Genomic DNA, 14,452 nt, shown 5'->3' on the forward strand with positions numbered 1-14,452 from the left:
TTTTTTTCGGAACCAGGGGTTGAACTCATGCCCTTGCACTTGCCAGGCAAGCGCTTATTCTACTGAACCATCTCCTCGGCCCCAGAATCTTATAATTCTAAGGGCTGCTCTAAACCAAGGGGACAGTGCTGATTAATTCACTTCTAATATAAAAAGCAGTCATAGAGGGCATGGAGCCAACTGTGGTAGGAGAACTCTGGACCTCACTGTGTGAGACCCTGGACAGAGCAGCTTCTCTCAGTCCAGATTTGTGTACTGGTAAAATCAGAGCAAGGCTTACGCCACATGAGATTACTGTGAAGAACAAATAAGACAAAGTATGTGATGGTATGTGACATCAATGCAATGCTAACAAATTGGCAGGCTGTGGAGCGGGAGGGAGCTCGGGGGTCACCAGAGCCCTTGCATGCAGCATTTATGTCACACACCTGGCTTCCATTAGACACGTTCACAGACTGGCTCTCATCGAGTTTTTATGAAGGTGTTTTAAATATTTCATGTCTCTGTCTGTTAGTGAATTGGAAACATGCCTGTTTTTGAAAAATGAATTCCCAAATCAGTTCAAATATGTTATTTTTATTTTCTGTGTTGCTAGGATTGAACCCAGAGCCGCACACATGCCAGGCAAGTGCTCTACCACTGAGCTACATCCTTAGCTCTTGACCATTGAAAATTTAATCTAATTTCTCTAATCAAAAGAAAAATGAAAGAAAAAAAAATGATAAAGGCATATTTTGTGTGGCTTTTTCTTGCCTTTTCTTCCATGCATGGCTCCTAGGTGCTGCCTGGCTGGGTTGCAGTCTCCTGTGGAGATTATTTCAAAGATCTTTGCTATGTATTTAAGTCATTGCCTTCTATCCACAAAAAGCTGAACATAACCTAAATATTCTTTTAATGCAGATGACCGTATCTGAATATATGTCCCTAGTAAATATACAGACCTAAGATACATATATATACGTACGCATGGTACACATACGCACATTCGCCTATGTGCGCGTGGATATGTGGTCAGGCGTACAACATTGTTACTGATGCAATAAAGATGGATCTAATTTGTTGGCACGAAGGCGGTGAACAATTCAGGCAAGGTGGTGCTTGCTACTTCCAAGGAGCAAAGATCAATTTGTAGCTCAGGGCATGAACAGACATGCTTGATTTTAGAATGTAATTAAATGGGACAAGATGTGTAGTTTAATCCTTAATTTATGAACTGTCATCAACATTTAATAGGCTGGGCATTTGAGATTAGTAATATGGAACTATATTAAATTTAAAATTAATTCCAAAGCAATCATTGCTTCTTGGGTATGTCTTTAAAGGAAAATTTGATGATTTTTATACATAATCATAGATTTATCCATATTCTAAGTTAAATTCTAATTTTATTATCATCTTTCAAAGGGGAACTTAATTCTACACATTGAAATTCAAAAAGTGAAACTGGGATTTAGAGCTTTTTAGTAAACTAATAGAAATTCAAGAAGCAAAACATGTCATACATAGGCTGTAGACTGCGGCAATGCGCCACTCTTGCCTTTAGCTTTTTAACGAGGAATCAATAAGTAGTCAGCTCTGGAACCTCATGACAAATTACTATACAGTTTATTTAATTAAAAAGAACACTTTGGGACAAAGGCACGCATACCTTGTAGGTATCAGGGAGTGCTGGGGCTGTCTGAGGAACACATGCGCTCTAGTGTACGTGCTGCCGAAGTGAGCACGTGGAATACACAAGTGATGTAACAGTGAGCTTGAGGGTCTGTGTTTTTGATTGCCTTTTATCTTGTACTTATAAATACTGGACTTTATTGTCTTCTCAAGTCCTCATTCATTCTCATTGGCTTTATAGTTCTTTTTTTTAACTATTGATACCTGGGTACCAGTGGTCCCAAGCTATCTCCCAGTTTCTCTGAACTACCTTAGATTCCAAGTATCCTAACACACATCTTGCTGCAAGATGAGCTTAAGATACATTCAGGACTTCAGAAAGCACCTCAAACAACAGAAAAACCATCTACTGTGGAGAATGACAATGAAAGAAATGTGGACTTCATTGGGATTTCCTGCATCTGCCTGGGGCAGACGAGGCAATCAGTGAGAAGAGAAAGCCAGGTAACCTGAGAGCCACAGAAGCATAATTATGTCCCTGGGTTGATGGCCTCTGTAGCTCTTCCAGAAGAAGGGGATTTGGGGGAGTGGTGCTGCGGGAGGTATACTCGTTGCGTTAGGTCCTTGCCTATGTCAAGGGGATTGTGATGAGAACTGTCCTCTCCTCACTTTGTCTCTTTCCCTCTCTGCCTTCCTTCCTTGCTGGGGGTTGAATTAGGGCCTTTCCATTGACCTATATCTCCAATCCTTTTTTATTTTTTATTCTGAGACATGGTCCCATTAAATCATGGCCCCTGTCTCAAAAAATAAATAAAACTGAAACAAAGAGAAAAAGTTTCTTGGAAAAGTGAAGAATGCTTACCAGCTTAAGAGTCTCAATAGTTATTGCACTGTCTTAAACATAAATCCAAAGCCAGGCATGGTGGCACAGGACTGTAATTTCAGTGCTTGGGAGGCTGAGGCAGGAGGACTGTTACTAGTTTGACCAGCCTGGGCTAAAAGGTGAGCTTAAGACCAGCTTGAACTGTACAGCAAGACCTTGTCTCAAAAAGACAAAAACATTGGGGACCAGTCCATTAGCTCAGTTGTTTAAGTGTCTGCTAAACAAAGCACTCAGGCTCAGGATGCTGTGGTTCGATCCCCAGATCCTCATGCCCAAAAAAGACACAAAAACAAAAAACAAATAAAACCCCATAAATCCAGTCAGCAGACATCACATGTTTGAAACGAGAACTACATGATGTTAGAGAGAAACACAGAATTTTCTGAATGCTTACAAGACCACAGCCTGCACACCCTTCTTTTGTCTACAGCCTCCCAGAGCAGCTCGATGGTAAGGAACACACAACATGGAGTGAGCAGCCTGGCATAGTAACTACCTGAATGCTGTTATGCTCCTTCGAGGATTCAGAGGAAGAATCTGAGAGAAGCATTTGATGAAGCGACTTATTATGTCTTGAACACCCCGCAGTGCACACTGAAAAACACACACACGTATAATAGCATATGTCTTGAAGCACAGCACATAGAAAGGATGACAACATTTCCACAACAGGAGCCCACAAAATCCTGTAGGGAGCCAATCAAGGAAACAGGTTAGCCAGAGCTCCTTCGGGCTAGATCAGGGAGACCTTCCACAGGGGGCAGCCTTGCGCCATGCACCAGTCAGTCTTTGCCTTTATTCCACTCTCCTGAATAGATAAAGGTTTTCACCAAGCCAGAAAAGCCAAGGAGGGCTCGGGGAACAGGGAAGGGGCTACTTACCCACAATCTCTTGTTCACATCTTACACGTTACTTAGCTATGTTTCAGGCTCCGGGGTTACTACTGTTACCTCAGTAATCTTACTTGCGAATGGAGAGACAGCTAAGCACATTAGCAAAGATCAATACCCTGTCTCTGGTGTGGTAAGTGGGGGGCCGGGAGTGCTCCATGCTGTGCAGGAAACAAGGGAGGGGCTTTGGATATACCAGATAAACAGATCACAGTTTCTGGTGGACCAGACGACTTAAAATCACAAAAATCCTCAAATCTGTATAAACTCAGGCTGTAGCACTGCTGTATGAACTAAGAAATATAAATCTAGGTAGTGACAAAGACTCCTAACTTACTAAAACCACATTCGGTTACTACGCAGAAGTGTCTTTTCCTTCTCTCGCAAAGAACCATAATTTTAGAAAACTCATACCTCTGCTGTGATTTTCAGATGAGTACAGATGCTACATCCAGACCTGCTTTTAAAAACTGTTCTCTACCACCGGCTAAGCAGGCTCTCCGGGTGCAGTCAGAGGCTGCAGCCTCCCCAAGAGGTCGCACGCTCCCCCGTGGCACAGGTGGCTCCTGGCACCACAAACTGGGAACAGCAACTGAATGCAGCGACACTACGGTACAGCGCTCACCCACAGAACACCCCGCGGGGCTTCCTAGCTTTCCAGACCCAGAGTCAAAACATTACCCCAAACTATCTTTGTTTCAACCTCAGTGGTGCAAGGCAGGAAGAGATAGCCACGTGATTAAAAATATTCTTGGGAAGATGAACCACAGAAGCAAGGGGAGAGTCAAACACCTTTTTTTTTTTTTTTTTTTAATTTATTTATTTGTTTATGTGTGTGTGTGTGTGTGTGTGTGTGTGTGTGTGGCCAGCTCAGCCCACCAGGGGGCGGGGCTGGCTGGCAAGTGGTGCTGGGGGATTGAACCGTGGTCCCTGTGCTTTGCCAAGCTTGTTCTAAGTAGGTGCTTTAGACCACTGAGCCATCTCACCAGCCCCTCAAACACCTTATGAATGTAAGAGGGTAAAGGCTCTACTCAGGGACAGTGCAGTTCGCTCATTCATTCAGCAGTCACTCAACCAATGAGTGATTCCATCAGCAATCTAAGTTTGCCAAGCTTCAGAATAAATGGCAGATATGTAGATGTATACAGAAATATTTTAGGGGCCAATAATTCAAAGTGACAAATTTAAGAATGTGAGCCAGGCGTGGTGGTGCATGCCTGTAATCTCAGCACGTAGAAGCCTGAGGCAGGAGGATCATGTGAGTTGAGGCTAGCCTGAATTGCACTGTGAGACCATGTCTCAAAAAAGAACAAAAATCCACAAAAAAAGGACAAAAAAGAAAAAAAAAAAGTGAGACTATACTACTGCAATTTTATCATTATGAGCTGAGTAATTTAACATTTTATGTATAACATGGTAAAGCAAAGGACAGCCAGGAAAATGATTTGAAGAAAAATAGATTTCTAGCTGCCTATATTCAAACAGTATCAGCAGGGTTTGGGCTAAGAACTGAGAGGGTGGCATAGTTTATGATATCATAAAAAGGCTTATCACTGAAATCGTTTAATAATTTTATTCATGATTCACAAGGGAACAGAGATTATGATCATTAAATCTGTTGATGCCACTGAGGTGTGTGGGACTGCTAACACCTAGAGAACAAGAATCTAATTTTAAAATAACATTAAGAAATTAGAGGAATAGATCATTAGAGCAAGATGAGAGTCACTGGGGACAGCTGCTACATGTACTCAGAGGCTTAGGAGAAAAAGAATGTAGCTTGATGAAGAAGGAATGAATGTCCAGAGGGGTCAGAAGATACAACTGCTGCTTTGAGACACTGATAAGAAGTTTCACACGATTCAGCACCGCGTGGGTGCAGTGGCCCATGCCTGTAATTGTAGCAGTTGGGAAAGCAGGTGGAGCACCACACATTTGAGGCCAGCTGCGCTGCATAGTGAGTTCTAGGCCAGCCTGGACTACGTGGTGAGACCCTGTCTCAAACAAACAAAAAACCAAAACATCAAAAGCATCTGTGCTTTGTTATAGACAGAAACTAGCCAAAGACTTAAAAAAAAAAAAAAAAAAAAAAAGGTAGGAGCTGGGGAGATAGCTCAGTAGAATAAGTGTTTGCCTGGCAAGTGCAAGGGCCTGAGTTCAATTCCTGGTCCCGCCAAAAAAAAAAAAAAAGGTGTTGTAAAGGAGATTGTAAATCAAAATAGTAGTTGCAGAAATTGATTTGAGTAATTTTTTTCTCTCTCTTTTAATCTTTTATTTATTTGGTACAGGGTCTTAGCACACAGCTTGGACTCATAGTGATCCTCCTGTGTCAGCCTCTAGTACCAGGGACCAACCCAGGTCCTTGCACTTGCCAGGTAGGCCCTTAGATTGCTGAGCTATCTCCCCAACCCTTTCTCGTTCTTGTAAAAACAGGCCCTCTCTATATAGTTCAGGCTGGTCTTGAACTCACTCTGTAACCCAACCTGGTCTGGAAATTGTGGTGATCTTCCTGCTTCTGTCTGAGTGGCAGGATAACAGGCGTTTGCCACCACTCCTGGATTGAGTAACTGTTTTGAAAAACAGATTAAGGAGAATTTATAATAATTATTATTTTTTTTGCAGAACCAGGGATTGAACTCAGACCCTTGCACTTGCAGGCAAGCGCTTATTCTACTGAGCCATCTCCCCGGCCCCGAGAATTTATAATTATTGCCCCAAAGAAAAACACTTGTCTGAAATGACTGTGAAAGAAATATAACTGATTTAATGTGACTTCAGGAAACAAGGAGTGGGACCTTTATGACTTTTCAGTGCATGCATGTGTTGTGGTGCCTGCTGCCTAAAGCTGCTGTGTTCCGCCCTCCCCTGTGGCAGGTGTGAGGTGGGTACCCGGAGGGCCCTCTAGGTGCCAACTATCCACTCCCTCAGTCCCTGCCTTCCTTGGGACCTCACAAAGATTCATCGTATACAAAGATCACACCTTGCAAAGTGCATCTCTGCCTGTTGCCAAAAAAGCAAATTCTTGAGGAGCCTAGCATTACACTCTGGATACCTCACAAAAATGTGATTTCAGACAACTTGTTTTTCAGTTTTCATCAGTTTGTCACAATCTGAAAAAACCACAGCCTAAAGAAGCCCCACCTATAAGACAGAAATCTTTAAAAAGTACAATATATTTACTTATTTGAAGCATGCTTAGGGCTGGGCATGTGTAGTATAGCCCTGTGATCCCAGCACTTAGGAGGCTGAGACTGTGGGTTTGAGGCCAGCTTGGGCTAGTGAGCTCAGAGCCAGCCTGAACTACATAGATCTGGTCTCACAAAAAACAGGACCAGGGATATAGGTCAGTGACACAGTGCCTGCCTGGCAAGAGCAAGGTCCTGAGTTTGATTCCTAGTACCCAGAACAAAAACCAGGGGCCGGGGAGATGGCTCAGTAGAGTAAAAGCTTGCCTGGCAAATGCAGGGGTCTGAGTTCAATACCTGGTTCCGCCAAAAACAAAACAAAAAACAAAGACTCATAACCAAAACAAAAACCAAACACACACACACACACAAAGTCAGACCACATTAAACAAAACACAAACCATGATTAAATGTTACCAGTTAAATGCCTTTATATATTTATATATTGTCTTCTAATCTTTATCAAGCATGTAAAAATTTTCAGTTGCATCCATGTCATAATGGTATTTGGAATTTTTTCTCCAAATTCTGCTATAAACTCTACTACTTATATCACAAGCCCTGTCTGTCTGTCTCTCAGTCCTGGGGATTAAATCCAGGGCCTTTGCCCTGAACTACACCCTCACCCCATTTTTAAAATTTCTTTTTTTGAGATAGGGTCTCACCATGTAGTTCAAGCTAGCCTTGAACTCATTTTGTAGGCCAGACTGGTCTCGAACTCACAGCAATCTTTCTGCCTCAGCCTCCCAAGTACTGGGATTATAGGCATGTGCCAGTATACCAGGCTAAATTTCTTATTTTGAGATAGGTCTTGCTAATTTGCTAAATTGTTCAAGCTGTGCTTGAACTTTCAATCCTTCTTGTGGAGGACCACCTGAGCAGCTCTCCTTGAAAGAAGAGCGGTTGTCTCCATTTTGACTGAGCCTGACCCTATTTCCTCGTATTGTTCTGTACAGAGCTGGCTAGGACTTCTCTTTATCCTTCAATTGGCCGTAAGTAATGCATATTGGTCTAGCTGAGGTGCTGGTGATAGTCTTTAAAGGTGGCGTGCATGTTTCCCTGGTAACATACCTGCTGCTCTTTAATGTGAGCCGGGTTGAGACAGGACAGTAGAGCTCATGCTCTGTAGCACCTGCAGGGATCGAGCCTCGAGACAGAGGCTATGACTTCCTGGGGCTTGAAAGGCTACACCAAAGCTGAAGCACCAGACTTACCAAAACATTAGATACTATATAATGCAGATTACTCTCTCTGCATAGCCTCTCTGCATATTGCAGAGGTAAACTGAGGCCACACACCTAGCTCAGCTCATAGTAGTCTCTTTCCCACAGTTCTCAGTCAATCCTCAAGCCACTCCACCACTGAATAAAACTGGGTGAGGCCCTGGGTCAAGCGCTTGGTTCCAGAAAGCCATCTTAGTGGCCGGATTTAGAGCCCCTTGACTCCCTGATGATTGAAGATATAATTTATTAGTGTCTTTTTTTTAAAATTTTTTTAAAAAATTTTATTTATTTTTATGTGTGTGTGTGTGTGTGCGCATGTGTGGCCAGCTCAGCCCACCAGGGGGCGGCCCTGGCTGGCATGCGGTGCTGGGGATTGAACTGTGGTCCCTTTGTTTTGCTAAGTTTGTTCTAAGTAGGTGCTTTAGACCACTGCACCATCTCACCAGCCCCTTATTAGTGTCTTTATTTTCGCCATGGGTAGCATTGTAAGTGGTAGATTGGAATCAATTTGATGGGATTCCAATAACGTAACTTTGGGATTACAAATATTGGCTTCTTGGACCGAGATGAGGACCTGGAAGTGTCTCCTACCCCTCCTGTCTCAGCCTTCCAGAGGGCTGGGATGACAGCCACAGCACTAAACCCAGATTTTGCTGGTTTTATTGAGACAGTCTCTGTGTAGCCTGGTCTGGTCCTGAGCTCCCAATCTTCCTGTCTCAACCTTGTGATTACAAACCTGTGCCACCACACCCAGCTCACAAATCCTTTTGCACACAACAAGACAGGGGAATTCTTTACACTTTACCTGTACATAGTCTCCCATTCTAATCACTAAAGCAGAAATGTAAATGTTAAAGACACCCTCAAGATGCTGGAGGAGATGAGAGATTTAGTGCTACAGTGATGCTGTGTGGAATTTTTTTTTTTTTTTTTTTTTTTTGTGGAACTGGGGATTGAACTCAGTCCCTTGCACTTGCCAGGGAAGCGCTTATTCTACTGAGCTATCTCCCCAGCCCTGTGGAATGTTTTATCAAGGAGCTAATGTCAAGTCCTGGACAGGAGAGGAACACTTGCTCATGGAAAAAGACAGGGAAGAGAAAGCACAGTAACATCTGGTCTTTAAATGAGCTGCCAGGTAACCAGGGTTGTGGGAAAGCACTGCAAAAATTGTCTACCAGAAAGAAAGGAAGTAATGAAGGATGGAAGGAAGAAAGGAAGGAAGGAAGAAAAGGAGAGAGAAAAAGGAAGGGAGGGGCCTGGCTTAGTCCATATAAGAATAACAATAACATAATATTTTTCTATATTCAAGGATCAAAAAGGGAAGCCTTTGGACTTGATATGCAGCAAAATAGTTGAGGCATCTATGTCTGATAGTAAGAAATGGTGAACCTCAAAAGTCACAGCAGCAGGGCAGGGTGCTCTCCTCTCCTGGAGGGAAGGGAAACCACTGATCTTGCAGGTGTAAACGTCTGTGGGAACCACTGCTGGCGAGAAAAGAAATCCACTGTGTGCTCTATGCTAATGTATTTTACACTAAAACAAAATGTACGAGGACTTCAATCTCCAGTTCTGAAAAAAAAAAAAAAAAAAAAGTACTAGGACTTCTGGGGGTGGGGAGACTGGAGGGAGGAGCAGCTGTTCAGCACTGATGCCTTCGAGGCCTGGCAGGACACTGCCTGAAGAACCACCCAAAGCAGGTCTAGAAGGAAGTGCTAGTCCTGAACCTGGTCCTTCTAAAGAAATCCCTTACACCTGCCTGGGAACTGGATGTCTATGGGATAATTATTTTTTTGTTTGTTTCTCGAAACAGGGTTTCATTATATATTCCAGAATGGTTCTGAACTATGTAGCCAGGCTAGCCTTGGACTGGTGGTGAGCCTTCTGCCTCAGCCTCCCGAGTGATGATTACAGGTGTGCGTCCTGCCTGGCTGCGCTTATGGAATTAACATCAGTGAGATCTTTCTTTACTGGGTGCTTCACTTTGAGCCTTTCTCTAGAGTGACTTCCTAAGGGGACATTAAGTAAACAGAACCCTCTCCATTTTTGTACTGAGTAATGAGACAAATGATGTGAAACATCAGGTAAAAAAGAAATAAATATTAAGTAAGCCACTCCTAAACCATTTAGAATGTGTCAAGATTAGTGTGGATGTCAAAGCCCATTTAAGGTGCAGTCTTAGGTACTTGAGAAAAAATGACCAGAAGACAGATCTACGATGCTGAACAACACAGTCTGGTTTAGACCAAAGGATATTTGTTCATGTCTACATTATCTAAACCAATTATTAAAAAGAAGTTGGAAACAAAGTCTGTGTGTAATAGGGATACTTAAATAAGCTGTTTTGAAAATGTTAAAAAATTAAAATTGTAGAAAGTCAAACTATAGGTGCCACGTTTTGCCTGAAGTAAAAATACCATCTGCCTCAGTCTTTTAGCAGCATGCTTATTTCAAGTAGCTGTACGCTGAACCACAGGCATACGCTCAACTCCAGCTGGGGAAAATACACAGACACTTGGAGATGTTTTTCTTTTCTTTTTTTTCTTTTTTCTTTCTTTCTTTCTTTTTTTTTTTTTTTTTGTGGAACCGGGGATTGAACTCAGGCCCTTGCGCTTGCCAGGCAAGTGCTTATTCCACTGAACCATCTCCCCAGCCCTTGGAGATGTTTTTCTAAGCAGGAGTAGTCAACATATTTGTTTTCTTCTAGACATGTATGTTAGTTACCATAGCAAACCAAGTGCTAATGTGTCCGAGAGCCTTCTCCACCAGTCTCAACGCACACGCAAGAATTCCTACAGCTCAACAGGTGGCACTCTTTCCTCTAGCTCTGAAGGGAACAAACTTCCCCGGGCTCCAGCCTAAGAAGCAGGAAGCCTCTGAGACACACACCTGGACTACAGACCAGTTGTAATTAAGATCTCCATTGCAAAGCTATTAGCGCCAGCTTTGGGGACACCATTCACTTCTGGTAATTATGTTCCACTGAATAAAGTTTTGTGTGCCATTTTAACTGGGCAAGTAAGATGCTCTTTGTTTTCCAGCCTGAGAAGCTAGAACTGCCATACACAGTTAAACAGATTCCATCCTCATCCAGTCCTTGGGTGGATGGGCCTTGGCAGTGGGCTGAGGGACTTGGGTGCTGTGTCAGCCACCTTAAGAGGATGGGAATTAATAGTTGTCACAGTGCATTGCTGGCTTAGGAAGAAGAGCATGACAGCAGGGTTAAGCATTCATATCCTGTAACCACTGCATCAGGAACTGAATTTCTTGAGTGTTTTGCTGAATGTGACAGACATTCTGAAGATCCGGCAGAGACTGATTAAGGGATGACCATTTCTTTTGATTATTTATTTATTTATTTATTTATGTGTGTGTGTGGCCAGCTCAGCCCACCAGGAGGCGGGGCTGGCTGGCATGTGGTGCTGGGGGATTGAACCGCGGTCCCTGTATTTTGCTAATCTTGTTCTAAGTAGGTGCTTTAGACCACTGAGCCATCTCACCAGCCCTCTTTTGTTTTTCTTTTTTGGGATGATCATTTCTTTTATCTCTCTCCTACTTCCTTGACATCTGAGACTCAGGAGCTGGGTGTGGTGGCACATCATATAATCCTAAAATGCTGGGAGGCTGAGGCAGGAGGATCACAAGTTCTAGCCCAGTGTGGGCAACTTAGTCACTTGGCATATCTGTCTCAAAATTACAAAAAAAAAAAAAAAAAAAAAAAAAAAAAAAAAAAGTGACAGCATAAGGCCATAGTGCATTTCTATGGTTTCATGACATCTAATTTTTCAGATAAAATATGGCTTTTGAGTAAATATTCACCATTTGGAAAAAAAAATTTTAGCAACAAATTTCATCAAAGTCTCCTGAAATGGCTGCTAAGTTTTTCAAATATCTTACAGAGAACTACCAGAGGCACCCACAGCCACCAAGCACGATCTGGCATTAGTTAGCATGGGCAGCACGAGCAGCGATCACAGGACCGAGAGGGGAGACCTCAGGTCTTTCCTGGTACACGTTGCTGTGGCTCACAACGTGCAACAGAACAAGACAGAGAACTGCGAGCTGTACCCAGCAGGCCTCCCCTAGTCCAGGCAGGAAGGATATGATCTTTTCCCTGTGTTACTTGGATTTAAGTCTGTGTAAGGCTGACAAGGTCCAGAGGAGTTACTGACATCAACCTGGAGCAGCTGTGCAGTGCCTTTACCTGTTGGAATAGCGCTGAATATTCAAAGGGTGGGCTTCAGTTTACAGGGATAAGAAAATAGTCACTGTACACCCACGTGGGGAGGACACTGTTCAGTTTCGCAGGGACAACAGCTAACGGATTCTTCATGGTGGCTTGTCTGAGTCTATAACTGTTGGCTGCACGCCTCTCACCACCTTCTGTATTTCTCTTGACCCTAATGCAATGCTTGCACATGTACATTTTGTCAAGCTCTACTACACAGAAGAATGTGGCCACGATCAAGGCCACTCAGGCCCCTGCCTTTAGAGTTTTTACCTCCTATGGAAGAATAAAGAAATGAACAAGCAACAAAATTGAAGTGGTAAGTGTAGATTTTGATAAATATTAAGAAGAAAATGAGCGAAGGGCAAGTGGCTACTTTGGACAGGAAAGCCAGCCAATGGTAGTGTTGTTCACTGTGGTCACCTTACCATGAGCAGCGCCTCCAACGTAAGCATCCTGTAAGTACTGGTGGGCAGAGAAGGGATTGAGCCTGACTTCAGTGGTGTACGAGGTCAGAACATCTCCCAAATTTGGAATGGGCCAGAGTAGGACAGCGTTATGCTACACTGTCCAATTATACTGAGAAACTAAGGGATCCACATCAGATTTTGCAGTGAGTTGCGTGAGTTTTGCACAGTGGCAGAGCCCAGAAGCTCCTTTATTTGCTTTTGCCTTTTCCAGGAGGAATCTCTTGTGTTGTCCAAGTGCTTCTGTGATAAGGAGTTCTAAACATCCTTTGTGTCATAAGCAAGCACTGACATTCCATGGTCATGCTTTTTCTTTTCTATTTGTATGTCTGCTTCTGTTAACTACTACAGAAAATCCCAGCCTTTATTTTTAAACCAGTTTGTAACAATCTAAATAAGCTTCTTAATCTGTTTGTACTTGCAATGTATATCAAAACTTTCCTTTCCTCTGTGCACTAAGATGAAAGCCTTACACCAGTTTCCCCCTGTAGTTTACTTCTTACGAAGTTTCCTCCTCCTCCTCCTCCTCTCCTCCTCCCTCTCTTCCAGGGTTGAACTCATAATCTTGCACTTGCCCCACAGGCACTTAAGCCACAGAGCTATCTCCCAGGCTCCCAGTTTACTACTTGTGTCAATTTTTTTTTTCTTGTGGTTTGAGGACTGAATCCAGGACTTTGCCTATGCTAGGTAAGCATCCTACCCTGAGCAACATCCTCAGACCTTGTGCCTTCTTTTCTTACTCATGTTCTCTATCTACTTATTACCAACTACCAGGTGCAGGCTTACAAAGACAAAAAAGACACTGTCCTGGTCCCCAAGAGGCACAGTCTACAATCTGCCTTATAATGGATCACTGTGAAACAAAGGAGAAAGTACAATCTCTGAGAGAGGCCCAGCGTAGTAAATGAAGGAGGAAAACACCTCATCCAGTGGGGAAACCTAAGGGGCTCCATAGCAGGTGATTTGAAGCTTCACAGAGTGAGTGGGGCTGCAGATAAAGGGGGAACAGCCTCCCAAAGGGAGCAGAGTCTAAGTTGAGACACAGGAACAGGAACACTGTGTTTTATACCATGTGGTGCCGAGGGCAGGAGATGGGGCAAGAGCAGATTCTCCTGGTGCCAACACTGGGACAGAGAATAAAAAGGACCAAAGGTAAACACCATGGGGACACCCCCAAAATAATGGACTCTGGATGTGGCAACGTAGGCTTGCCAAGGACCAGGAGTGTGCCACTGGGATATGGGACCTGGTCAGTGGGGCAGGTTGTGTGTCTGTGCGGGCTCTGACAGATATATGGGAACTCTATACTTCTTGCTCAGCTCAGTTTTGCTGTGAACCTAAAACTGCTATAAAAATAGTGATGAAATAATGACAACAACAAAAGCAAATAGAAGAGGTGCCAGGGGAGGTTGTGAGCTCAGTTTCAGATGTGTCTACAGCATAGGTGTGGGGATAGGATAAGGCTCAAGCAAACACATAAGACGCGACGGAAATGGAAGTTCGGATGTGTCCTCTATGGGTGACAGATACAGAAGCTACTGTCCACTTTTTCTTGGAAGAGGTGAAAGTTTGTGATGCAGGCAGAAGGTGGGCTGGACCTTGGGAAGGAGAGTAAAGGCTGTGCAACTCCAAGACTCCGGTGAGCCCTGGAGAGGCTTGTGGGCTCGGGCTGTGTCCCATGGCAAGGAGAACCTTTCCAGGTCGGATACCTTGGGCCTGTCTCTGGAGTGCAGATCAGGGCAAGTTCACCGACATCATCCTGGCTGTTGCATCAATCACACAGCCAGCTCCATTAGCCAAGCACCTGCTATCTGTCCTGGGTCCCTGAGGGGAGGACAGAATCAAGTGCATCCACAGGCCACACTGATGCTGGGATGCGAACTCATGCAGCAGTTTGCAACCAGAACTGCGCATCAGAATTATCTGGAGGGGACTTTTTCAGAACACTCTAGCCTTTCCTGCCCTGCT

General features: G+C 43.7%; 1 protein-coding gene across 1 annotated transcript in view; it reads right to left on the reverse strand.

The window, feature by feature from the left end:
* Positions 1-14,452, reverse strand: part of Pdss2 (decaprenyl diphosphate synthase subunit 2) — a 306,086-nt gene that overhangs the window by 23,297 nt on the left and 268,337 nt on the right. Inside the window, exon 7 of the mRNA XM_023722321.1 lies at positions 11,913-11,993. Within this exon, the coding sequence (XP_023578089.1) occupies positions 11,913-11,993 (81 nt within the window). The remainder of the gene's footprint in view (positions 1-11,912; positions 11,994-14,452) is intronic.

This window comes from Octodon degus, unplaced genomic scaffold, assembly GCF_000260255.1.
Source record: "Octodon degus isolate 3935 unplaced genomic scaffold, OctDeg1.0 scaffold00090, whole genome shotgun sequence".
In the NCBI taxonomy this organism is placed as follows: Eukaryota; Metazoa; Chordata; class Mammalia; order Rodentia; family Octodontidae; genus Octodon; species Octodon degus.